General features: G+C 38.6%; 1 protein-coding gene across 1 annotated transcript; it reads right to left on the bottom strand.

The window, feature by feature from the left end:
* Positions 1-2,399: 2,399 nt before the first annotated feature.
* Positions 2,400-15,623, bottom strand: LOC124268668. The gene is made up of 5 exons (XM_046703641.1): positions 15,136-15,623; positions 6,293-6,320; positions 4,627-4,830; positions 4,068-4,186; positions 2,400-2,676 (listed from the first exon to the last, which is right to left on the bottom strand). Exons 1-5 carry the CDS (start codon positions 15,337-15,339, stop codon positions 2,545-2,547), a joined length of 687 nt encoding a protein of 228 aa, XP_046559597.1. The 5' UTR covers positions 15,340-15,623; the 3' UTR covers positions 2,400-2,544.
* Between the last annotated feature and the right edge of the window lie 10,822 nt (positions 15,624-26,445).

Genomic DNA, 26,445 nt, shown 5'->3' on the forward strand with positions numbered 1-26,445 from the left:
GCCTTGAAATGCGCATCATACTATTAAAAACACCGGTATAAGACACAATCCAATTATTCCCTGCAAGATAAGTCTGGGCTGTAGTGACCTATATGCCCACAAATTTGACCGTTTCCTTCAAAACATTTCCACTTGTAATGGGAAATATGTCCAAGTTCGATCAAGATGTTTCTTCTATCAAAATGGCTTTGATCTACAATCACTTTTGTATGGAAATTATTTATTTTCTGATACAATTAATCAGCATATTGTCAACTTTGTACACAACTATTTTACCCCGACAAAACGTTTCTTTGGCATATTTCCTTGTATAGCATGTATATTAAGGGTGGGTATTGCAGAGAATTTTCATATTGCGATATATTGCGATGCGAAAGCATGTATTGCGATATGTATTGCAATATATTGCATGAAGTATTTCTAAACAAAAACTACTTATAATCCAGTTAATGCTTGATTTATAGAGGAAAAACACAATAAAATCACTATGCTTGATCAAGCTTTAATAACAACTTTTAATCATGATAAAATATAAATGTGAATAATATTTGGCACAAACGAAACAAGGAAATGTCCGAAGATTTCCGAGTGTTACGAAGTTTTCCGAATGCAAGTCAAAATACCGGTTTTCGATCAGCGTATCGCAATACGCATCGTTCTCACGTCTGAACCGGTAAATACCGGTAAACCGGTTATATTGCGCAGCCCTAATGTATATATTAATTTCATATCATACTATTACTTATTACTGTAGACCCGTGAAGATCCGGGATAGAATAGGTCTTCAGCAACCCATACTTGTCATAAAAGGCGATTATGCTTGTCGTAAAAGACAACTAACGGGATCGGGTGGTCAGGTTTCGTTGACTTGGTTGACACATGTCATCGGTTCCCAATTGCGCTGATCGATGCTCATGCTGTTGATCACTGGATTGTCTGGTCCAGACTCGATTACTCACAGACTGCCGCCATATAGCTGGGATATTGCTGAGTGCGGTGTAAAACTAAACTCACTCACTCACTTATTACTGTAGGTTCAAAGTGTGTTTTCCAGTGTCGATAAATGAACGTTGCATTACTATTATGCATTACTTTTGTATCGGAAAATTATTCATGTAGGCGTAATGCCCCTTTACCGATCCATTCATTTATTGAATAAACTTTTGTTTAAATGAAAACGTCAATCTTTAAATATTGGCCGTAGCGGGTGACCTCGGCTGCTGTCGTTCATTGTCCGACGAACTTTGTCGATGTAGGGTATGGTTATGGAACAGTCAATTTTTCGCGCATCATGGAATTTGCTCACGTGAGGTACTGGTTTCATTATGTGACAAACGCCCAAAAAGACAATGCCAATCTTTATATTTTAGATAGTAGCGGGTGGCCTCACGTAGATGGACATTACCAAGCCAGCTGCCGTTCATTACCCGATGAAGGTCAGTGTGTGATTAAGTTGTAGTCGAGCTGTGGATATTTCTCGAACCATGGAATTACTGGGACGTTGTCATCTTACGACCTTTAGATAAATCGTGTTTACATGAAGGAAAATAAAAAACGGATTGTTTATTTACAGTTACAGATATTGCACTATTTATCTGACGCATCGAAAACTGTAATCGTGCCGCATCAAGCCTTTTCTGATTATCGACTTATTAGGCTCTAAGTACAGCTGAAGAAACATTTAATAACTCGCCACAAGTTAAAGAAAGATTATAGCAATAGCTTTTATTTTATCAGACTGCAGTGTCATGCAGACACATTTCCCAGAGGGTCTGTCAATGTAGACAACGCTGCACCTTAACAATGATAAGCATTGAAATCGTCTCCAGTCAGTTCTCCAATTGTCATTTTCCTTCCATCTTTTTTCTCTTTTCTGATTATCGCATTACGTTCGAATGAAACTCTTTTTCATAGGACTTTGATATTCTATGTGTGTCAATACCAGTGGTTGGTATCATAAGGAACTACAGTCAACAGGTATAGTGGCCTACATCCAGACATCTGCAGGTAACACAATAAACCCAAGATCGATATTTTCCATATCGGAATAGTCATACAGTTGGCACTGTGTTGGCAAGTACGTAGTGAACAGCTCTGCGTGAACGGAGCCCCAGCTCTGCGTTCGTCTGAAGATCCCATCCTTGTAGTTGGTCACACAGAGTAGTCTGACTTATTGGACAGCCAATCTCGTATTCTCAATTCGATCTTACAGAGTTATATGAGAATGTCTTCTACCTGTTTACACAAAAGGGGTTTTCAACAGGAACTTTGTAAAAGCATTCTCCAATTAAATGTGCTATTCGCATACAGTGCACAGTCACAGAATGTAACCACAAATGTCACACTACATTTATTGATTTACAAGAGGAGTCATGGAATGCTGTAGTTTATTCACTGAAAGATGACTACATATTATTTACTTGACATACGTGTATTCCTTTAATTCATCTGCTTTTATGGTGGAACAACAGATGGATGACTATTATATTTAATCTTTGTTTTCTCAGTTTAACATACATGTCTGCATTCGGAAGTTATATCTTTCTACTCGCAACCTCCAGTGTACTGGTCGAGTTTCTGGATTCGAAGGATTTCAAGATCAAAGTGACCAGGTGCATTCATAGTTTCCGCTATAGCCTCCATTTTCTTTTGGCCAACCGGAGCGAAGTGTATCAGCTGAAATGGTGGCAGAGAATGAAGTCGTTATGAAACGTTCTCAGGAACGATAAACATCACAGTATCTTCAACAAACAATAGCAAGGGAGATTGCCTTTGGACAATACTTTAATATTGTAGATCAGATTGAATTGATGATTACGACTTTGGTCAAACCCGTGAGCATAGGAATGATACTGAAGAAAAACAAAACTGTATGAGACTAACCCTCCAGACTGAAACAAACGTGTGTTATCCTCACTTGATCGTGGCCTTTGGGTATTCTATTACTCTATCAAAGCATTTTGCTACAACATTATACTTAATACGAAAACTCCTCAACAAATGTTTCTAAACGATAGCAATGTCAAAGGGGAGGCCGAGGAAGAGTAGACAGTGGCGATGGAGAACTTAGAAACACAAAAATGGGAGTAATGAACTGTGCAAGGTTTACTTCAAATGGAAGACCTGCTATAATAACGTTAGTCAACTGATGTAGACTAACAGTTCAAAAGTAGGGAATTTTCGTTTCATAAATTGCGAGCAGTGCTATTACATAATCAAAATATATTGGCGTATTTATCATATACAAAATACCTTCGCTTGCTGTAGCATACGAGACACATACTGGTATTATATTATGACCAATGTTTCCACTCAAAGAGGTGTAGAGGTCTCTAGCCATACGGATAGAATGTGACATGTTAATAACTGAGTAAGTGAGATGAAATTTACTTCACTTTCATTTCATTTATACCACGGCTACTAGTCCATACATCTTCTTGAATGCCCCCAAAAAAAAAAAACAAAACAACAAAACCAAAAAAAAAAACAACCCAACAACAACAAAACAAACAACTTCAAAAACAAACAAAACTTCGATTTTCGTTTCTAAAAGGTCACGATGTAGCCATTAAACACATTAGACACATTAGACAAAACAATTCAATCAATTGGTCCCTACATCCTCTTTCGAAATAAGACTGAATGCCAAAACACAACTTCGATTTTGGTTTCTAAAAAGGTCACAATGTAACCATTTAAACACATTAGACACATTAGAAAAACAATTCAATCAACTGGTATAAAATCACATGGATGTCAATAATAACCTCCATTGCTCATACATACGAAAAGCTACAAAATTACAATATATGACTTATTTTATAGGCACGAACCAACGCTTTAAAGACATATAGACTTCAGTATTTAAATAAGAAGAAGGATGCATGATTTGACAATGAATATGAACATAACGTTGACTCCACTTTGCCAGGCATTTGTATTGACTCTACTTTGTTCGGTGTCTGTATTCGATGTGGAAGGGAAGAGAAGGGCGATTGGGAATTCAGAAACACAAACACAAACCTAGAAACATAAGAATGGGAGTAATGAACCGTGCAAGGTTTTACCTCAACTGGAAGACTTGCTAGAGTTCTGAAACATGCCGACCGTTGACCTCCGTTCAAGATGCTCATTTCTCTCTCAAACATCTCTTTCAGCATATCATCATACTGAGTTGTTGTCAAATCTGGAATATAAGAATGATTTAAACGAAAACATGTTTCTGGGATAGCACTGCAAATGTATAGAAAATCCGTGTGTACGTGTTCCTCTGAATAGGTTTGACATGTTTCTGGAATAGGTTTGACATGTTTCTGGAATAGGTTTTGACATGTTTCCAGGAATAGGTCTTAGACGCTAATTTCACAACACGTTCAAAGGATGTGCCTTCAGGTGTAGTGTTAATGTATCATTTTCAAAGCAACTGAATGTCAGTTCTTCTTTTGTGAATTTGGACTTATACTACACTCCTTTGGATGACTGCCGTGTTTACCCAAATCCCATATCAGCATCTTGGGATATTTCAACAGTTGGGGTATCACATCAGGCTGCATGTGCATTTAGTGAAGCTCCAACCATAGACGTATAACTACATACACATAAACTGAGTATAACTTTCAGGCTTACCCTTGACAGGAAATATCTGTTTGCCGATGATTAAGTCCTCGTCATCCTCCAGAGACGTATCATAAAAGTCTCTGGTCATGTTCAGACCAAGTTCCTGGGCGAAGTCACTGCAGTAATACACTGGGGTCACCTTGACCTCATAGCCCCTGCGTGCCAGAAAGCTCGTCAACTGTGGCCAGCTGCACGCTTTGTCAACACGTAGAACTGCAAGTAATAGGTAGTAGTTGTTTCAAGTCAAAGTACCGTGTACTTTCTTACTGACCTTCAGGTTCCTGCTCTGAAAATGTCTTATTTAAACAGACAGAAATTCAAGCAATAGATCACACTGAATTTCATTGTTTAAGATAAATACTGTATTTTCTCATTACATAGTAAACTAGAAAACATACACACATAACACAATCTGCGCTAATTTTGCATTGCTACCTCGTTTTGTAATACAGTAACATATAGTACTCGGCGATTATATGTTGAGCAACAATTAGATTTGTCTGTTAAAGGGCAAGTTTACAGGAAAATTAACCTTTTTATCTTGCACTTTTTCAGCATAAAATGTGTTTGTTAATTAGTTTCATAGCTAAAACAGTACAGGCATCATAAGTAATGAATTTATTTTTTGCATTATATTGATTTCTATTTCGTACATTTACCGAGAGTTCTATGCCCACAATAAACACATCATGGCTTACGTCCCTTGCAATATGACGTCAATGGTTCCATACTGATAAACCAATGACGTCATTAGAACTTATTAGACCAATTTCACGTGGTGTAGGTACAGGTGTGTGGTGGTTTAACCCTCGTGTTACCCGGCTGTCAGCTGGCCTTGTCATTTCCACACTCTGATGATGTTGCGGTTTGACAAATTGTATAACATTCAACTGAGTCGGTCGTCTTTCCTACAGCATCTTCGTACAGCGAAATTAAACGTATGTGCACCTCATCTAGCTAGCTATCGGTGAATGTGCCGGGATTCTGGGTTTGCTAGTTGCTCCATTATACGTACAATATGTGACCCTCCTCTTGGATCAGTCATCACTTTCATGTCGAAACCATATCCAAATACATCACGACGATAAATGCACAGTTTTGAATTCTGCTTGAAATTCGCTCTTCTAAAATATCCTCATTGCAGGGGAGGACAAATTTATTGAAAATTACATACATCGTACATTTCGTCAGTTTGAAAAAGTACTAAATCACCATTCACGGCGTTTTGTGTAGTTTAGTGTATGTCTTAATTTAAATATCAAATTTAGAAATATAACGTATCATTGCAATCAACGGTATTTTTTGTTGTTGTTGCTGCTGTTGTCAATCCCTGATACAGTTAAAAATATAATTACAAATAGTCAGATAAAATACACATGATCAATCTATACTGCTGCTTGAATTTTCACTTAGAATGCTTCTTTCGTATTTGTCCATACTTTTTCATCAGATTAATTTCATTCTGAATGTCTTTTGCTTTGGGACTAAATACAAGACCAGACTAAATGAATTGGCACCTTTATAATCAAAGGTTTGTAACTTTGGCCTTTTAGTTTGCCAAATAAAGGTCTCATAATGGCATAACATTTCAGGAGTTATATTCTGTTACACTTCCCCTTTAAAACCACATGTGTCTGAAGGAATCAAACAGAAACAGGTTCATAATTGAACTTACCAAGAATTACCACAGAGTTCCCGAGTTCCTGTTAAAGAAACATCAATTTGTTAGTGTGAGAGACAGAGCGAGAAGAGGGGCAGAGTCAGTGTCTGCACACTGTGTGTGTCTGACTGACTGAGTTTGGTTTCACGCCACTTTTAGCAAAACTCCAGCAATATCACGGCGAGGGACATAAGAAATGGGCTTCACTCACTCTGTGTGTGTGTGTGTGTGTGTGTGTGTGTGTTGTGTGCATGTGTGCATGTATTCCAATGCACGTTTCACGCTTATTACCAATTTTTTCACGTCGGAGGCTCAAACCATGTGCACAGCTTCTTGTCACTGGTGTATGCATGGCACAAGCAACTAAAATGCATCACCCTCCTCAGAATTATCGCCAATATTGCGGGTGCCTAAGTGTGGACAAAGGATAAAAAGGAACATGATTGTATGTTCTAGAGTGCACAAACTCAGTTTCTTGTTATAATTTCTTTATTCTTGTGATTTTCTTTCTTTATTATTGCATTCCTTCTTCATTCTTAACCTTGCATCCTTACAGTTCAGTTTCACTGTTACAGATTCAGATTGACTGAAAAAGCATAACAAAATTCTTAATTACTAACATGAGCAATAATAGTAACTTATAGTATGTCATAAAAACAAAAGCGTTTATATCCAGTCACATGAGAACATAGCCTGAAACAGCCTTAGACAATAATGAATGATAATTCCTACAACTGCCTTATGCAATTAGGAAAAAGAACATAATTGCCTTATGCAATGAGATATTGTAAATAAAATATCAATGGCCTTATGCCAAAGCTATTTGGAAAAATGTCTTCAACTTATAAACAAAGAAAAGCCCAAAATAAAATGTATTTCTTAGAAAATAAATTGATGCAAATATTTAGGGCATTTACGGTAGTTCTTACAAAAAAGGCAAAACAAAGTTTCCTTCACTGAAAATATTCACACCAAATATAACTAGCACTACCACTACATTACAGTTGAAATTACACAAACATAATTTGTAAGTTTGCGGTAATTGCCTATAAATTGTTATGAAAAATAGCATAAAACAATGCTAACACATGTCCAGTTCAAATACAAAATGAAAGCTAAAATGAATGAAGTTTACTTCTAACTTTCCCTACTTTTATGAAAGATTAACAAAGAAAACATTGGTGATAAAATAGTTACCGTTTGTTTGCGGTGGCATTTTCAACTTGTCTCATCGAAACTTGTCGTGCTAATGACCATGTGCGCTGCCAGATTTGAAAAGTCCGTGCTCAAGGCAGGTTACTCCAAACTCAAAGGTTAAAATGCATACCGCTAAAGAAAAAAGCACTAACACAGCTGTTAATGTAAAAGTAATGTGATTTTGGCCGTTACATACTGGCTCCCTAATTGTAAAATACTTATTTTACGATAACTATCCTTATAAAATTCTAATGGCCAAATAAACCAAAACGAAACAATGAAATACAATCTTATTTGAGATTACATTATGTCAAAAATTTAAACAAAAGTTCCATGGAAAACCTTAGCTCTCAAACACCAATAAAACATTATGCACTAATGTCAGCAATATTGTCAATAGTTCAGTTCGAAGCAGAGCGTTCAACATTTATAGTCTCTGCTTATGTGTCTGCCTCCAACAGCATGCAGAGTTTGTCTAGAGGTCTAACAAGCTCAGACAGGCAAGTCCTGACTTTTACACTCCGAATGAGTCCCTTCTTATCTGGAAAAACCTCAATGATTTTGCCCATTTTCCATGAGCTCCGAGGGGCGCTGTCGATCAACAGCACTATATCGCCAACAGCGACATGTCTTTTCTTCTGAGTCCATTTTTGTCGCAACTGCAGCATGGGTAAGTACTCTCTGATCCACCTGTGCCAAAATACATCGGCAAGATACTGCACATGTCTCCATCGCCGCTTTGTGTAGTTGTCGTCTGGCGAGAAAAGACCAGGTGCCCTGTTGTCACATCCATGGAGATGGAGTAGGTGATTTGGTGTAAGGGGAGATAAGTCACTTGGGTTGCTTGGATAGCTGGTTATCGGTCTTGAGTTTAGTATGGCTTCCACTTCACAAAACAATGTGAATAGACTGTCATCATCAAGATTGTGTATTTGTTGATGAAGTAAACCATTCAACACTTTCCTTACACTCCTTATCAAACGCTCCCAAATGCCACCATGGTGAGATCCATAAGGTGGGTTAAACATCCAGACGATATTTCTTTGTGACAGCTCTTTGTGAATATGGGCTTGATTCCACCTGTCTATCTCTTGACGCATCTCTTTCTCACATCCGATCAGATTCGTGCCGTTATCTGACCATATCACTTTAGGGTTGCCCCTCCTGGCGATGAATCGACGTAAACAGTTGATACAAGAATCTGTTGTCAGAGAGCTTGCTACTTCCAAATGGACAGCACGTGATGCCATACATGTGAAAATTACGCCATAGCGCTTAACTTCAGTCCTAAAGCGCTTCACGAAAAAAGGTCCAAAATAGTCCATACCTGTACGAGAAAATGGGGGCTCGTTTGGAACCAGTCGATCACTTGGTAGATCAGCCATCTTTTGACTCATTTGGCTAGCCTTGTACTTGCGGCACACCACACATCTGGACACCATCTGCTTGATAAGCGTTCCAGCTCCAGGAATCCAGTACTTTTGTCGCAAGACACACAGCATAGAGTTCTTACCGAGATGGCCTACCAACTTGTGAATGTCCATGAGAATCAGCTTTGAGATTAGGTTGTCTTTGGGTATAAGCACTGGGTGTTTGGAGTCAAATGAAATGTCTGCTCTTTGTAGACGACCACCAACTCTGATCACTCCTTGTACCAGAATAGGGTCAAGTCGATACACTGTGCTTCGATTTCTTGATCTTTGGGTTCTTAGAATGAAGTGTTTCAAGCTCTGTACTGTAATGCTTTCTTTGAACATAGCTGATCAAGGCATTTTCAGCATCTTCCAACATTTCAACAGACAGATTAGGAAGTTGTTTTACTTCAGTTTTTCTTGTCTGGACGTATTTCTGACTTGATTGTCCGTTTGATTTTTGTTTGAGATTTTCTTTAGCTAAGACAATCCATGCTACTATTCTCTTGAGCTTGGTCCAGCTTGAAAAGTAATTCAGGAGTCTTGACATGATATCTGTCTCACTCATGAGAGACACATTCACAACCCTTTTACTTCGATGTCGGCATCATCAAGACGTAGCAGATTCTCATCAACTTGATGCCATTCCTGTTGAGGTTTGTACAAGAACATTGGCCCATAAAACCAGCAATCAGCAGATAGAAATTGATCAATGTTCATACCTCTAGACGCTGCATCCGCTGGATTCAGCTTTGATTCAACATATCTCCATTGGCTTGCTTTGGATCCATCTCGTATCACAGCAACACGGTTTTGCGACGAATGTCTGAAACCTTGATTTCTCATTTTTATATATTTCAACACTGCCATGCTGTCAGTCCAAAATATTACATCAGTCACCTCATATTCCAGTTCAGCTGTTATGAACTTGTACAACTTGACAGAGATCGACGCTGCTGTTAATTCCATTCTTGGAATTGTAATTTTCTTCAATGGGGCGACGCGTGATTTTGACATCACCAAACAGCAATAAACTTGGTTTAAAGAGTTCGTAACACGCACATATGCTGCAATTCCATATCCAACATCTGAGGCATCAGAAAACATATGAAGTTGACAGTGGATAACTTTACCAAAGTTCGAAGGCTTGTAGCATCGAGGAATGCTTATGTTTTCAAGATATGGTAAATCATGCAGCCACTTTTCCCAAGCTAGTTGGTGCTTTTCTGGCAGAGGATCATCCCAAACCTAACTTTAGCTGACAAAGCTCCTGTTGAAGAATCTTGGCTTTCAGAATGAAAGGGGATGCTAACCCGAGAGGGTCGTACACTGAACTGGTTACAGACAACAATCCTCTTCTTGTAATTGGATTTGTCTCCTGCTTGTATCTTGAATCCAATTTTGTCATTTTCTACCGACCAGTAGATCCCTAATGCTCTCTCGGAGGGAAGTAGGTCACTTGTCAGATCTAATTCTTTTATCCCTTTAGCTCTTTCATCTTGTGGGATGTGACTCAGAACTTCGTGACTATTGCTCGTCCACTTCGTGACGTGAAACCCACCTCTACCACACATCTCGCTGATTCCATCAATCAAAGACACTGCTTCCTTTACTGTTGGTACTGATGATAAACAGTCGTCCACATAGAAGTCGTTCATCACTGTCTTGGTTACACTGGGATTGTACGCATCTTTATTGTCTATGGCACTTTGTCGCAGAGCAATGTTTGAGCATGTTGGAGAGGAAATTGCGCCGAACATGTGAACTAGCATTCGATAGGCTTCTGGGTCCTTAGTTATGTCACCATCTGGCCACCAGTAGAACCGCATGAAGTTACAATCTTCTGGTGGTACTCGAACCTGGTAGTACATTGTTTCAATGTCAGCCATAACAGCTACTTCTTCTTGTCTGAACCTTTAACAATATTCCAAGTAAACCGTTTAGTAGATTCGGTCCAGACAGAAGTTCAGTGTTGAGTGAAACTCCATTACAGATTGCAGAACAGTCAAAGACGACTCGTATCTTGTCTTGTTTGTGTGGGTGGTAGACCGCATGGTGGGGGATATACCACTCTTTTCCATCTTCACATTCAAGTTCATTGTCTGGGATCTTTTCAGCATAGTTCTTGTCCAGGAGATTCTGCATGAAAACTTTGTAGTCCTCATAAAACTTCTCATTCTTAGCTAGTTTTCTTTTAAGACTTGCAAGACGCTGTAACGCCATCCTGCTGTTGTCAGGGAAGTAAATAGCATCCTTCCGGAATGGCAAATTTATGTAATAATGTCCATCAAGTAGCCGAATTGACTTTTCAACCTTTTCTGTGAATTTCTTGTCTTCCACTGACGGCTGCTTCTTGTCATCAGACAATGACTCAGGAAAATCAAAATCTATTGATTGTCTTACAATCTTCTCTAGGCTCTGTGAGTCCTCTAATTCTTGAAATGCAGTCACCTCAGCTCTGTTGACATAACATGTTCTATTTCCTTGGTAGAGATTTCCATCAGTAGGTCTGATGACATTCCACATTACCCAGCCTAGTCTAGTTTTCACTGCATGTGGACTGCCACTTGGTCCTGTCTTGATATCCAAAGGAGTGTACGCGTCTGGCACATTGTTTCCTATCAATACACCAATGTCAGATTCCAAATGCTGTAATGTAATACTGTTCAGGTCGGGCCAACGAGACAAGTCCATCTCATTTGGGATATGATCTTTAGTCACTGGCATCTTGTCTTTGGTGTATACTCTTGGCATGGGAATAACATTTTGTTGATCAAGGTCACTAATTTCCAAACCATCAATAGCACAGGTCTTCATGGAATGTTTAGTGCCCATAGTTTCCAGGGTTATCTTCATTCTTCTACCCGAGGCACCAATCTGACGCATCACCTTGTCTGTGCAAAAGGAAACGCTGCTTCCCGGGTCAAGAAATGCATAAGTTTGTACGGCTTGAGCTCTGTTCTTATTTCTTACAATGATAGGAATAATTGCCATAGCACAGTCTATCTCCCTGGCTCCCATCTCACTATCACACTCAAGCTCATGACTGCAATCTGAACATGCACTGGCAATGTTCTTGTCTTCACTTGAAACCTTTACATGTGGTTTTGTCTGTTTCCAGTCTTCGTATTCAGAGCGGTTCATATGGAGAAATGTTTGATGCCTATTCTTGCAATGTCCACACACAACATTAGCGCTGCACTCTCTACTCATATGTCCCCTTGTCAAACATTTGATGCAGAGTCCATTTACCTTTAAGAATTGCAATCTGTCAGCGTAGGGAGTAGCCGCTATCTCTTTCACAACACTCTATGGTATGATTGTATGAATTACAGAACAGACATGTCTTGTGCTTAGTTTCATTTCTTCTTTCTTGAGTTTTGGAAGACGTGTAACTTTTGTCCATGTTACTAGTTCTCTTTACCATCCTTCTATGGTCCACCTTATCAGCCTCAGTTGCAAATGCATACTTTGATTTGGTTGGTTGTGGCCGTTTCCTGTACCTATCATCTCTGACGTCTTTTCTTAGTGCTTCTTTTCCAAAGATTGGGTCATTGGCCTTCTTGGACTCTTTCTTTACAAAGTCTACCAGATGCCGGAACCTGACCTCTTGACCTGTTTCTTTCACTGCCTGTGCAACACTTCTAAATCTCTCTTGGTATTGGTATGGCAGTTTTCCTAGAAGACGCTTGATATTTTCTGTGTAATCGAGAACACTAACAGCAGGCACACACTGGACTGCATTGTGACATTCACTTAGGAATATGGAGAAGTCGTCAAGTCCTTTTGGGTTGTCCGCCTTGATCATTGGCCAGTCGAGCGCACGCTGTACAAAGGCATTAACTACAGTGTGCTCATTACCATAGCGCTCTTCTAACTCCTTCATAGCTGCAACATAGCCCACTTCTGCATCTAGATAACCAAACCCCTTCAGCGATTTTATTTGCCTCACCCCAAGTAAATTGTTCCAAATAATTCATGTTTTCATCAGCGCTGTCAGAGTTTGCCAGAATCTTGGATCTGAACTGACGGATGAACTTTCGAATTCCAAAGGGTCACCTCCAAAATACTTGATTTGGGGAAGAGGTTTTCTCATCTGCTTAACTACTGTAAGAATGAGGTCATCAACTGTATTTGCATGATTTACATCTTTACTTGCTTGACGTAAGACTTCGTCACGTTTACTAGAGTCCACTTTCATTGGCTTCGTAAGGTCGGCTTCATGTTGCACAGAACGCTCACCTCTCACACTTGGAAAATGTTTCTTCTCTTCAAATTCATCCAAAATCTTCACTTTAGCAGCAGCGATAGCAAGTTCCGTGTCTAGCTCTAGTCTTTCTTCTTCCATCTTTAGTTTCAGTCTCTTCATATCTAGTTCCTGTTTTTCTCTCCAATGCAGCCGCCCTTGCCATGATTTCTGCTTTCCTCTGTTCTTCCTCCATTCTCGCAGACGAATGACTTAAAGTAGAACCACGCTGACTTGATCTTGAGGCGTTGTCTGCAAAGCGTGAGTTTCTTTCAGGTGAGTTATTCAGTTTCTTTCTTGTATCTTCTTGACTACTGATCCATTCTTGGGTTTCTATTTTGAACTGGAGAAATGTATCAGACAAAGCATCTAAAGTGATCATGAATTGTGTGGCTTCACCTTGTATGGCTAGTTTGATATACTGATCTTGACAGTCAAGAAATTCTTCTTCATATACTATGAGCCAGTCCTTATAACCATGCCTGACGCGCATTCATATTCTTTCTCTTCTTTGATATTAAACATAATGTCTGCTTGTAGGCTTGACAGTCTTTGACATATCTTGCGTACATTCTTTTCTTTGATTTCTAATTGATATGCAAGTCCTTTACTTGTGGGTTTCTACTTTTACTAGTCCCTGTACTTATGACATCATCTACCATTTCTGTGTCCATGGCCACAGCCTGCGCACCCTGATCCTTATGATCCTCAGATGCCATCCTCAAACGTCAATGCTGTATGTTCTAGAGTGCACAAACTCAGTTTCTTGTTATAATTTCTTTATTCTTGTGGATTTTCTTTCTTTATTATTGCATTCCTTCTTCATTCTTAACCTTGCATCCTTACAGTTCAGTTTCACTGTTACAGATTCAGATTGACTGAAAAGCATAACAAAATTCTTAATTACTAACATGAGCAATAATAGTAACTTATAGTATGTCATAAAACAAAAGCGTTTATATCCAGTCACATGAGAACATAGCCTGAAACAGCCTTAGACAATAATGAATGATAATTCCTACAACTGCCTTATGCAATTAGGAAAAGAACATAATTGCCTTATGCAATGAGATATTGTAAATAAAATATCAATGGCCTTATGCCAAAGCTATTTGGAAAATGTCTTCAACTTATAAACAAAGAAAAGCCCAAAATAAAATGTATTTCTTAGAAAATAAATTGATGCAAATATTTAGGGCATTTACGGTAGTTCTTACAAAAAGGCAAAACAAAGTTTCCTTCACTGAAAATATTCACACCAAATATAACTAGCACTACCACTACATTACAGTTGAAATTACACAAACATAATTTGTAAGTTTGCGGTAATTGCCTATAAATTGTTATGAAAAATAGCATAAAACAATGCTAACACATGTCCAGTTCAAATACAAAATGAAAGCTAAAATGAATGAAGTTTACTTCTAACTTTCCCTACTTTTATGAAAGATTAACAAAGAAAACATTGGTGATAAAATAGTTACCGTTTGTTTGCGGTGGCATTTTCAACTTGTCTCATCGAAACTTGTCGTGCTAATGACCATGTGCGCTGCCAGATTTGAAAAGTCCGTGCTCAAGGCAGGTTACTCCAAACTCAAAGGTTAAAATGCATACCGCTAAAGAAAAAAGCACTAACACAGCTGTTAATGTAAAAGTAATGTGATTTTGGCCGTTACAATGATCTCTTTCAGATTTCCTTTGAAGATCCGGGTTAGAATTGGTCTTTAGGAACCCATGCTTGTCATAAGAGGCGACTAGCGGAATCGGCTTTTCAGCCTCGCTGACTTGGCTGACACATGGTTGTATGTCAATTGCGTACATCGACGCACACTTTGTTAATCACTGGATTGGCTGGTCAAGACTCGTTTATTTACAGGCCGCCGCCATACAGCTCGCATATTGCTGACTGTTAAACAAACAATACAAAATCTCTTTCAGTATAGGCTCCAGATCCACATTAAGGCTAGGCAGTATCTGTTCAATAACACAATGACTTCACTTACCTTAAATGAAAACAGAACCTTGATGTCAGTAAGCCCCGCCAGTGTTGTTTTTATCTCCAGTATGTCGGCCTTCTCGTCCCTCCCTTCCTTCGGTGGAAGGGTGATGTCCACTCTGTACATACGGGCGTCAGCATCTTCAGGGGCACCGAGCACCGACAGGGGGAGACACGACAGGGCGAGGAGACCAAAGAGGACCGTGAACATTGTTGTGAAATCGTAATGTTTCCACACAGACAGAAAGACTAGGCTTTGCTATCTTGGCTGCAGAAAGAATATACACTCTTCACAACAAAAAAAGAGAAACGCAAAATGAAATTTGAAAGTTTGTACGCATATATGTCAAATTAGACATGTTTTGAGGGTGGAATATTGTTGTTGGTATGGTTTAAAAGAACATGCGTGAGCGAAAGCAAATATAAACGACTGTCATGGAACACAACCAAAACCCGCAATTATTGTTTTCACGTGCAAAACCTAGTAAACCCTATGATTTTTAAAAGACCCAAGCGATATCGCAAAATTCATCCAAGATCTTTGTATGGGATGAGAAAATGGCGCGTATCAACGCTGCCGACCGAAATATTACTATAAAGACAAAAAGACCAGGCTTCGCGCTCAGGTTTTCGCTGCTTAAAAATATAGGTAGCAGAATATAGCAGATTTTCAAATGTTGAGGACTACTGGACTTTTACTTTGAAATATTGCGAGATTTGACTTCCAGTAGTCAGGGAAACAAAACTGCACGTTAATCTTTGGTCGAACATTGTCGTCAAAGAACTATTTACAGGTATAATAAAACAATATTACATTCTCTGGAAACGGAAGGTGACAGAGTTCCCAGGACCAAAGTAACTGTTCTTTATCTAGTTTGTAACGACAATGCCCCCATATGTTAAGTAAAGTTATATCCCATTAATTACATCAAGGGGCATATTCAATTTTACATAAAAAAAATATATCTATGAAATATTTGAATTTTTACCTTTCAACAGTGGTGATGTTGAACGATGGCTGTTGACTGGTGTTTGTGGGTTGACTGCCGCAACATATATACACGTCTTTCTAAACGAAGTTCCCACTGCGCATGTCAGCATAACGCAAGGCGGGAAAATGTGAACACGTGCTCAATTTCACAATTTGCATATATATGAATATTTATGAGATAATCTTTGTAATGTAGGGCTTGCTTAGAGGCAGTTTGCACCGAACTGAACTGTAGCTTGTACTGATTGCACTCCTGAGGGAAGTTGATGTGTTAACGTGATGTATTTGAATACTATCACTCATCGTCTTTCTTCTATTACCCTTCACGCATAACAGAAAATGCTTCGTTGTTTACCCTCCGTTGCATGCACATCTTATATTGGAACAAAGCTGATTCTTTTCAATGTTTGTGGAATATCAACCAAAGGTACTTGATAGTGAAATACCATTTACTGAGTACCTGAACGAACTCACTACGTCGTGCACTCCATGAACTAATCTTCCAAAACAAATTAAGTCCAAACGGTATAACTTGTCCAATTACTCCCTGAAATGAGTGTTTACTGCAGCCATTGAAGCTAGGTTTCCTGACTCTGTATCAGTAAGTTATTCAGAGCTTTGAGTTTTAATCATTTCATGGCTTTGACCTTTGACCATTATCATAGCTGTGTGTTTTAATCATTCCATGACTTGATCTTGACCATTGTCAGAGCTGTGTGTTTTAATCATTTCATGGCTTGACCGTGACCATTATCAGAGCTGTGTGTTTTAATCATTTCATGGCTTGACCTTTGACCATTATCATAGCTGTGTGTTTTAATCATTCCATGACGTGATCTTGACCATTGTCAGAGCTGTGTGTTTTAATCATTTCATGGCTTGACCTTGACCATTATCATAACTGTGTGTTTTAATCATTCCATGACTTGATCTTGACCATTGTCAGAGCTGTGTGTGTTTTAATCATTTCATGGCTTGACCTTGACCATTATCAGAGCTGTGTGTTTTAATCATTCCATGACGTGATCTTTAACCATTGTCAGAGCTGTGTGTGTTTTAATCATTTCATGACTTGATCTTTTTACCATTGTCAGAGCTGTGAGTGTTATTCTTTTCATGACTTGATCTTAAAATTATCAGAGCTGTGAGTTTTAATTTGTTCATGATATGATCTTCACCATTGCCATAGTTATTCGTTAGATATTATATTAATATCATCCCGATCTTATATTAAAAATGACACTTCCACTCCTTGGACGACATAATTAGGTACCTACACTAATAAAGCAATCCTGGACCAATAATTTTATATGCATTTTGATGACTAAATTCTTGAATCCTACACTTCTTTGGAATTGTTTATATTGACAATGATTACGATGATCACAGCAAAGCGATACATTATTCAGATAATCAAGTACATTCTAAATGTCTAAATGTGTTAGGTGATCCCCGTGAACTAATAGTTTAAGAGTCTTTTCCTTTCTGTTACTCCTAGTTGTTATGTTTTATATCTCCTGATGTATTACCAAGCAGCGATAGCATCATTCTGTTACTCCTAGTTGTTATGTTTTATATCTCCTGATGTATTACTAAGCAGCGATAGCATCATTCTGTTTCTCCTAGTTGTTATGTGTGTTATATCTCCTGATGTATTACCAAGCAGCGATAGCATCATTCTGTTACTCCTAGTTGTTATGTGTTTTATATCTCCTGATGTATTACCAAGCAGCGATAGCATCATTCTGTTACTCCTAGTTGTTATGTTTTATATCTCCTGATGTATTACCAAGCAGCGATAGCATCATTCTGTTACCCTAGTTGTTATGTTTATATCTCCTGATGTATTACCAAGCAGCGATAGCATCATTCTGTTTCTCCTAGTTGTTATGTGTTATATCTCCTGATGTATTACCAAGCAGCGATAGCATCATTCTGTTACTCCTAGTTGTTATGTGTTATATCTCCTGATGTATTACCAAGCAGCGATAGCATCATTCTGTTACCCTAGTTGTTATGTGTTATATCTCCTGATGTATTACCAAGCAGCGATAGCATCCTTTCTGTTACTTCTAGTTGTTATGTGTTATATCTCCTGATGTATTACCAAGCAGCGATAGCATCATTCTGTTACTCCTAGTTGTTATGTGTTATATCTCCTGATGTATTACCAAGCAGCGATAGCATCATTCTGTTACTCCTAGTTGTTATGTGTTATATCTCCTGATGTATTACTAAGCAGCGATAGCATCATTCTGTTACTCCTAGTTGGTATGTGTTATATCTCCTGATGTATTACCAAGCAGCGATAGCATCATTCTGTTACTCCTAGTTGTTATGTGTGTTATATCTCCTGATGTATTACTACCAAGCAGCGATAGCATCATTCTGTTACTCCTAGTTGGTATGTGTTATATCTCCTGATGTATTACCAAGCAGCGATAGCATCATTCTGTTACTCCCTAGTTGGTATGTGTTATATCTCCTGATGTATTACTAAGCAGCGATAGCATCATTCTGTTACTCCTAGTTGGTATGTGTTATATCTCCTGATGTATTACCAAGCAGCGATAGCATCATTCTGTTACTTCTAGTTGTTTATGTGTTTATATCTCCTGATGTATTTACCAAGCAGCGATAGCATCATTCTGTTACTCCTAGTTGTTATGTGTTATATCTCCTGATGTATTACCAAGCAGCGATAGCATCATTCTGTTACTCCTAGTTGGTATGTGTTATATCTCCTGATGTATTACCAAGCAGCGATAGCATCATTCTATTACTCCTAGTTGGTATGTTTTTATATCTCCTGATGTATTACCAAGCAGCGATAGCATCATTCTGTTACTCCTAGTTGTTATGTGTTATATCTCCTGATGTATTACCAAGCAGCGATAGCATCATTCTATTACTCCTAGTTGTTATGTGTTATATCTCCTGATGTATTACCAAGCAGCGATAGCATCATTCTGTTACTCCTAGTTGGTATGTGTTATATCTCCTGATGTATTACCAAGCAGCGATAGTATCGTTTCTATTACTCCTAGTTGGTATGTGTTATATCTCCTGATGTATTACCAAGCAGCTGATAGCATCATTCTATTACTCCTAGTTATTTATGTTTATATCTCCTGATGTATTACCAAGCAGCGATAGCATCCATTCTGTTACTCCTAGTTGGTATGTTTTATATCTCCTGATGTATTACCAAGCAGCGATAGCATCCATTCTGTTACTCCTAGTTGTTATGTGTTTATATCTCTGATGTATTACCAAGCAGCGATAGCATCATTCTGTTACTCCTAGTTGTTATGTTTTATATCTCCTGATGTATTACCAAGCAGCGATAGCATCATTCTGTTACTCCTGGTTGTTATGTACTTTATATCTCCTGATGTATTACCAAGCAGCGATAGCATCATTCTGTTACTACCTAGTTGTTATGTTTTATATCTCCTGATGTATTACCAAGCAGCAGCGATAGCATCATTCTTGTTACTCCTAGTTGGTATGTGTTATATCTCCCGATGATGTATTACCAAGCAGCGATAGCATCATTCTATGTTACTCCTAGTTGTTATGTTTTATATCTCCTGATGTATTACCAAACAGCGATAGCATCCATTCTGACATTACTCCTAGTTGGTATGTGTTATATCTCCTGATGTATTTTACCAAGCAGCGATAGCATCATTCTGTTACTCCTAGTTGTTATGTGTTATATCTCCTGATGTATTACCAAACGGCGATAGCATCATTCTGTTACTCCTAGTTGTTTATGTTTTATATCTCCTGATGTATTACCAAGCAGCGATAGCATCATTCTGTTACTCCTAGTTGGTATGTGTTATATCTCCTGATGTATTACCAAGCATGGCGATAGCATCATTCTGTTACTCCTAGTTGTTATGTTTTATATCTCCTGATGTATTACCAAGCAGCGATAGCATCCATTTTCTATTACTCCTAGTTGGTATTGTATGTTATATCTCCTGATGTATTACCAAGCAGCGATAGCATCTATTCTATGTTACTCCTAGTTGTTATGTGTTATATCTCCTCATGTATTTACCAAGCAGCGATAGCATCATTCTGTTACTCCTAGTTGGTATGTGTTATATATCTGATGTATTACCAAGCAGCGATAGCATCATTCTGTTACTCCTAGTTGTTATGTTTTATATCTCCTCATGTATTACCAAGCGGCGATGATAGCATCTATTCTGTTACTCCCTAGTTGGTATGTGTTATATCTCCTGATGTATTACCAAGCAGCGATAGCATATTTCTGTTACTCCTAGTTGTTATGTGTTATATCTCCTGATGTATTACCAAGCGGCGATAGCATCATTCTGTTACTCCTGGTTGGTATGTGTTTATATCTCCTGATGTATTACCAAGCGGCGATAGCATCACTCTTTCTAATTACTCCTGTTAGGTTAGCATCGTTCTGTTATGTTTTATGTCTCCTGATGTATTACCAAGCTGCGATAGCATCATTCTGTTACTTTCCTGGTTGGTATGTTTTATATCTCCTGATGTATTACCAAGCAGCGATAGCATCGTTCTGTTACTCCTAGTTGGTACATGTTTTATATCTCCTGATGTATGACACCAAGCGGCGATAGCATCGTTCTGTTACTCCTGGTTGGTATGTGTTATATCTCCTCATGTATTACAAAGCGGCGATAGCATCGTTCTGTTACTCCTGGTTGGTATGTTTTATATCTCTGATGTATTGCCAAGCAGCGATAGCATCGTTCTGTTACTCCTAGTTGGTATGTGTTATATCTCCTCATGTATTACAGAAACTGACGGTAAGCATCGTTCTTTACTGGTTGATTTGTGGTGTATTTATATCTCCTGACGATGCTTGTTACCAAAGCAGCGATATCATTCTATTCGCTCCTAGTTGGTGTATGTGTTATATCTCCTCATGTATTACCAAGCAGCGATAGCATCGATTTCTTTTACTCCTAGTTGGTATGTGTTATATCTCCTGATGTATTGCCAAGCAGCGATAGCATCATTCTGTTACTCTAGTTGGTATGTTTATATCTCTGATGTATTACCAAGCGGCGAGCGGTATCATTCTGTTACTCTAGTTGTGGTGGTGTTTATAATATACGAGTGTATTACCAAGCGGCGATGGCATCATTCTGTTACTCCTAGTTGGTATTATTATTTATATCTCCTGATGTATTACAAAGCAGCGATAGCATCATTCTGTTACTCCTGGTTGGTATGTGTTATATCTCCTGATGTATTACCAAGCAGCGATAGCATCATTCTGTTACTCCTAGTTGGTATGTGTTATATCTCCTGATGTATTACCAAGAAGCAGCGATAGCATCATTCTGTTACTCCTGGTTGGTATGTGTTATATCTCCTGATGTATTACCAAGCGGCGATAGCATCATTCTAACATTACTCCTAGTTGGTATGTTTTATATCTCCTGATGTATTTCCAAGCGAAGCGATAGCATCATTCTGTTACTCCTAAGTTGGTATGTGATATATCTCCTGATGTATTGCCAAACTGGCGATAATAACGTTCTGTTACTCCTGGATTGTTATGTTTTATATCTCTGATGTATTACCAGGCGGCGATAGCATCATTACGTTATATAAGTTATATCTCCTCATGTATTACAAAGGCGGCGGGCCAGCACATCATTCTATTGCTCCTGGTTGGTATGTGGTACATATCTCTGATGTATTACCAAGCAGCGCGTTTCATACTGTTACTCCCTAGTTGGTATGGTTTATATCTCCTGATGTATTACCAAGCAGCGATAGCATCATTCTAGTTACCTCCTGGATTTGTTATGTGTTATATCTCCTGATGTATTACCAAGCAGTGATAGCATCATTCCGTTACTCTAGTTGTTATGTTTTATATCTCCTGATGTATTACCAAGCAGCGATAGCATCATTCTGTTACTCCTAGTTGGTATGTGTTGCATATCTCCTGATGTATTACCAAGCAGCGATAGCATCATTCTGTTACTTTCCTAAAGTTGGTATGTGTTATATCTCCTGATGTATTACCAAGCAGCGATAGCATCCATTCTGTTACTCCTAGGTTGGTGTATGTGTTATATCTCTGATGTATTACCAAGCGGCGATAAGCATCGATTTCTATTACTCCTAGTTGTTGTGTGTTATATCTCCTGATGTATTACCAAGCAGCGATAGCATCATTCTGTTACTCCTAGTTGGTATGTGTTATATCTCCATGATGTAGTACCAAGCGGCGATGGCATCGTTTCTCATTACTCCCTGGTTGGTATGTGTTATATCCTGATGTTATTACCAAGCGGCGATAGCATCATTCTGTTACTCCCTGGTTGTTGTGTGTTATATCTCCTGATGTATTACCAAGCGGCGATAGCATCGATTTCTGTTACTCCTGGTTGGTATGTGTTATATCTCCTGATGTATTGCCAAGCGGCGATGGCATCATTCTGTTACTCCTAGTTGTTGTGTGTTATATCTCCTGATGTATTACCAAGCAGCGATGGCATCGATTTCTGTTACTCCTGGTTGGTATGTTTTACATATCTCCTGATGTATTACCAAGCTGCGATAGCGCATCGTTTCATATTGTTATCTCTATGTTGGTTGTAGTTTGTTTTATATCTCCTGATGTATTACCAAGCAGCGATGGCATCGATTCTGTTACTCCTAGTTGGTACATGTGTTATATCTCCTGATGTATTACCAAGCAGCGATAGCATCATTCTGTTACTCCTAGATTGTTATGTGTTATATCTCCTGATGTATTACCGAAAGCGGCGATAGCATCATTCTGTTACTCCTAGTTGGTATGTGTTATATCCTCCTGATGTATTACCAAGCAGCGATAGCATCGATTCTGTTACTCCCTAGTTGGTATGTGTTTTATGCACTCATAGTGACACCGGCGGCGATAAGCATCTATTCTGTTACTTACTGTTATGTATTTTATCTGACATTACCGAACGGCGATAGCATCATTCTGTTACTCCTGGTTGGTATGTGTTATATCTCCTGATGTATTACCAAGCGGCGATAGCATCATTCTGTTACTCCTGGTTGTTATGTTTTATATCTCCTGATGTATTACCAAGCAGCGATAGCATCATTCGCATTGCTCCTAGTTGGTATGTGTTTATATCTCTGATGTATTACCAGGCAGCGATATTCTCATCATTCTCGGATATCATCTCCTAGTTGGTATGTTGTTATATCTCCTGATGTATTACCAAGCGGCGATAGCATCATTCTGTTACTCCTAGTTGGTATTATGTGTTATATCTCCTCATGTATTACCAAGCGGCGATAGCATCGAGTTTCTTTTACTCCTAGTTGGTGCATGTGTTATATCTCCTGATGTATTACCAAGCGGCGATAGCATCATTCTGTTACTCCCTGGTTTGTTATGTTTTATATCTCCTGATGTATTACCAAGCAGCGATAGCATCATTCTGTTACTCCTAGTTGTTATGTATTTATATCTCTGATGTATTACCAAGCAGCGGCGATATGTTCTGTTACTCCTAGTTGTATGTTTATATATCTCACGATGTATTACCAAGGCAGCGATGGCATCGATTGTTGCTCCTAGTTGGTATGTTGTTATATCTGCTGATGTATTACCAAGCGATAGCATCATTCTGTTACTCCTAGTTGGTGGTGTGTTATATCTCCTCATGTATTACAAAGCGGCGATAGCATCGATTCTTTACTCCCTGGTTGGTACGTAATGTTATATATCCTCATGTGTATTTTGAAGCGGCGATAGCATCATTCTGTTACTCCTAGTTGTTATGTTTCACTAATATACTCTGATGTGTTACCAAGCAGCGATAGCATAATTCTTTTACTCCCTGGTTGGTATGTGTTATATCTCCTGATGTATTGCCAAGCAGCGATAGCATCATTCTGTTACTCCTAATAGTTGGTATGTATTTATATCTCCTGATGTATTGCCAAGCGGCGATAGCATCTATTCTATTACTCCTAGTTGTTATGTTGTTATATCTCCTCATGTATTGCCAAGCGGCGATATCGTTCTATTACTCCTGGTTGGTATGTGTTATATCTCCTGATGTATTACCAAGCAGCGATAGCATCATTCTGTTACTCCTAGTTGTTATGTTTTATATCTCCTCATGTATTACCAAGCAGCGATAGCATCGTTCTGTTACTCCTAGTTGGTATGTTGACATTATACTGATGTATTCAGTCAGCGATGGCATATTCCTGTTACTCCAAGCATGACGGTAGCATCATTCGCACGCGTTGCATGCTCCATAGCTGATTGGTTGAATGTTTTGCATATCTCCTGATGTATTACCAAGCTGCGATAGCATCGTTCTGTTACTCCTAGTTGGTATGTTTTATATCTCCTGATGTATTACCAAGCGGCGATAGCATCATTCTGTTACTCCTAGTTGGTATGTTTTATATCTCTGATGTATTACCAAGCGGCGATAGCATCATTCTGTTACTCTAGTTGGTATGTGTTATATCTCCTCATGTATTACAAAGCGGCGATAGCATCATTCTTTTACTCCTAGTTGGTATGTGTTATATCTCCTGATGTATTACCAAGCAGCGATAGCATCATTCTGTTACTCCTAGTTGGTATGTGTTATATCTCCTCATGTATTACAAAGCAGCGATAGCATCATTCTTTTTACTCCTAGTTGGTATGTGTTATATCTCCTGATGTATTACCAAGCAGCGATAGCATCATTCTGTTACTCCTAGTTGTTATGTTTTATATCTCCTGATGTATTACCAAGCAGCGATAGCATCATTCTGTTACTCCTAGTTGTTATGTGTTATATCTCCTGATGTATTACCAAGCAGCGATAGCATCATTCTGTTACTCTAGTTGGTATGTTTTATATCTCCTGATGTATTACCAAGCAGCGATAGCATCATTCTGTTACTCCTAGTTGTTTATGTTTTATATCTCCTGATGTATTACCAAGCAGCGATAGCATCATTCTGTTACTCCTAGTTGGTATGTGTTATATCTCCTCATGTATTACAAAGCAGCGATAGCATCATTCTTTTACTCCTAGTTGGTATGTGTTATATCTCCTGATGTATTACCAAGCAGCGATAGCATCATTCTGTTACTCCTGGTTGGTATGTTTTATATCTCCTGATGTATTACCAAGCAGCGATAGCATCATTCTTTTACTCCCTAGTTGGTATGTGTTATATCTCCTGATGTATTACCAAGCAGCGATAGCATCATTCTGTTACTCCTAGTTGGTATGTGTTATATCTCCTGATGTATTACCAAGCAGCGATAGCATCATTCTGTTACTCCTAGTTGGTATGTGTTATATCTCCTGATGTATTACCAAGCAGCGATAGCATCATTCTTTTACTCCTAGTTGGTATGTGTTATATCTCCTGATGTATTACCAAGCAGCGATAGCATCATTCTGTTACTCCTAGTTGGTATGTGTTATATCTCCTGATGTATTACCAAGCAGCGATAGCATCATTCTGTTACTCCTAGTTGTTATGTGTTTATATCTCCTGATGTATTACCAAGCAGCGATAGCATCATTCTGTTACTCCTAGTTGTTATGTGTTATATCTCCTGATGTATTACCAAGCAGCGATAGCATCATTCTGTTACTCCTAGTTGTTATGTGTTATATCTCCTGATGTATTACCAAGCAGCGATAGCATCATTCTGTTACTCCTAGTTGTTATGTGTTATATCTCCTGATGTATTACCAAGCAGCGATAGCATCATTCTGTTACTCCTAGTTGGTATGTGTTATATCTCCTGATGTATTACCAAGCAGCGATAGCATCTATTCTGTTACTCCTAGTTGTTATGTGTTATATCTCCTTATGTATTACCAAGCAGCGATAGCATCATTCTGTTACTCCTAGTTGTTATGTGCTTTATATCTCCTGATGTATTACCAAGCAGCGATAGCATCATTCTGTTACTCCTAGTTGGTATGTTTTATATCTCCTGATGTATTACCAAGCAGCGATAGCATCCTTTCTGTTACTCCTAGTTGTTATGTGTTATATCTCCTGATGTATTACCAAGCAGCGATAGCATCATTCTGTTACTCCTAGTTGTTATGTATTTATATCTCCTGATGTATTACCAAGCAGCGATAGCATCATTCTGTTACTCCTAGTTGTTATGTGTTTATATCTCCTGATGTATTACCAAACGGCGATAGCATCATTCTGTTACTCCTAGTTGTTATGTGTTATATCTCCTGATGTATTACCAAGCAGCGATAGCATCATTCTGTTACTCCTAGTTGGTATGTTTTATATCTCCTGATG

The sequence above is a fragment of the Haliotis rubra genome, unplaced genomic scaffold (genome assembly GCF_003918875.1).
Source record: "Haliotis rubra isolate DU_JTF1 unplaced genomic scaffold, ASM391887v1 Scf1399, whole genome shotgun sequence".
Classification (NCBI taxonomy): domain Eukaryota; kingdom Metazoa; phylum Mollusca; class Gastropoda; order Lepetellida; family Haliotidae; genus Haliotis; species Haliotis rubra.

Excerpts from the sequence above, each read along its gene's own strand:
- LOC124268668 (XM_046703641.1), bottom strand. The coding sequence starts at position 15,339 with ATGTTCACGGTCCTCTTTGGTCTCCTCGCCCTGTCGTGTCTCCCCCTG. Across the intron at positions 4,187-4,626 it reads ACAGATATTTCCTGTCAAGG|ATTTGACAACAACTCAGTAT; the intron begins GTAAGCCTGAAA and ends CTTATATTCCAG. Across the intron at positions 2,677-4,067 it reads TAGCAAGTCTTCCAGTTGAG|CTGATACACTTCGCTCCGGT; the intron begins GTAAAACCTTGC and ends CCACCATTTCAG.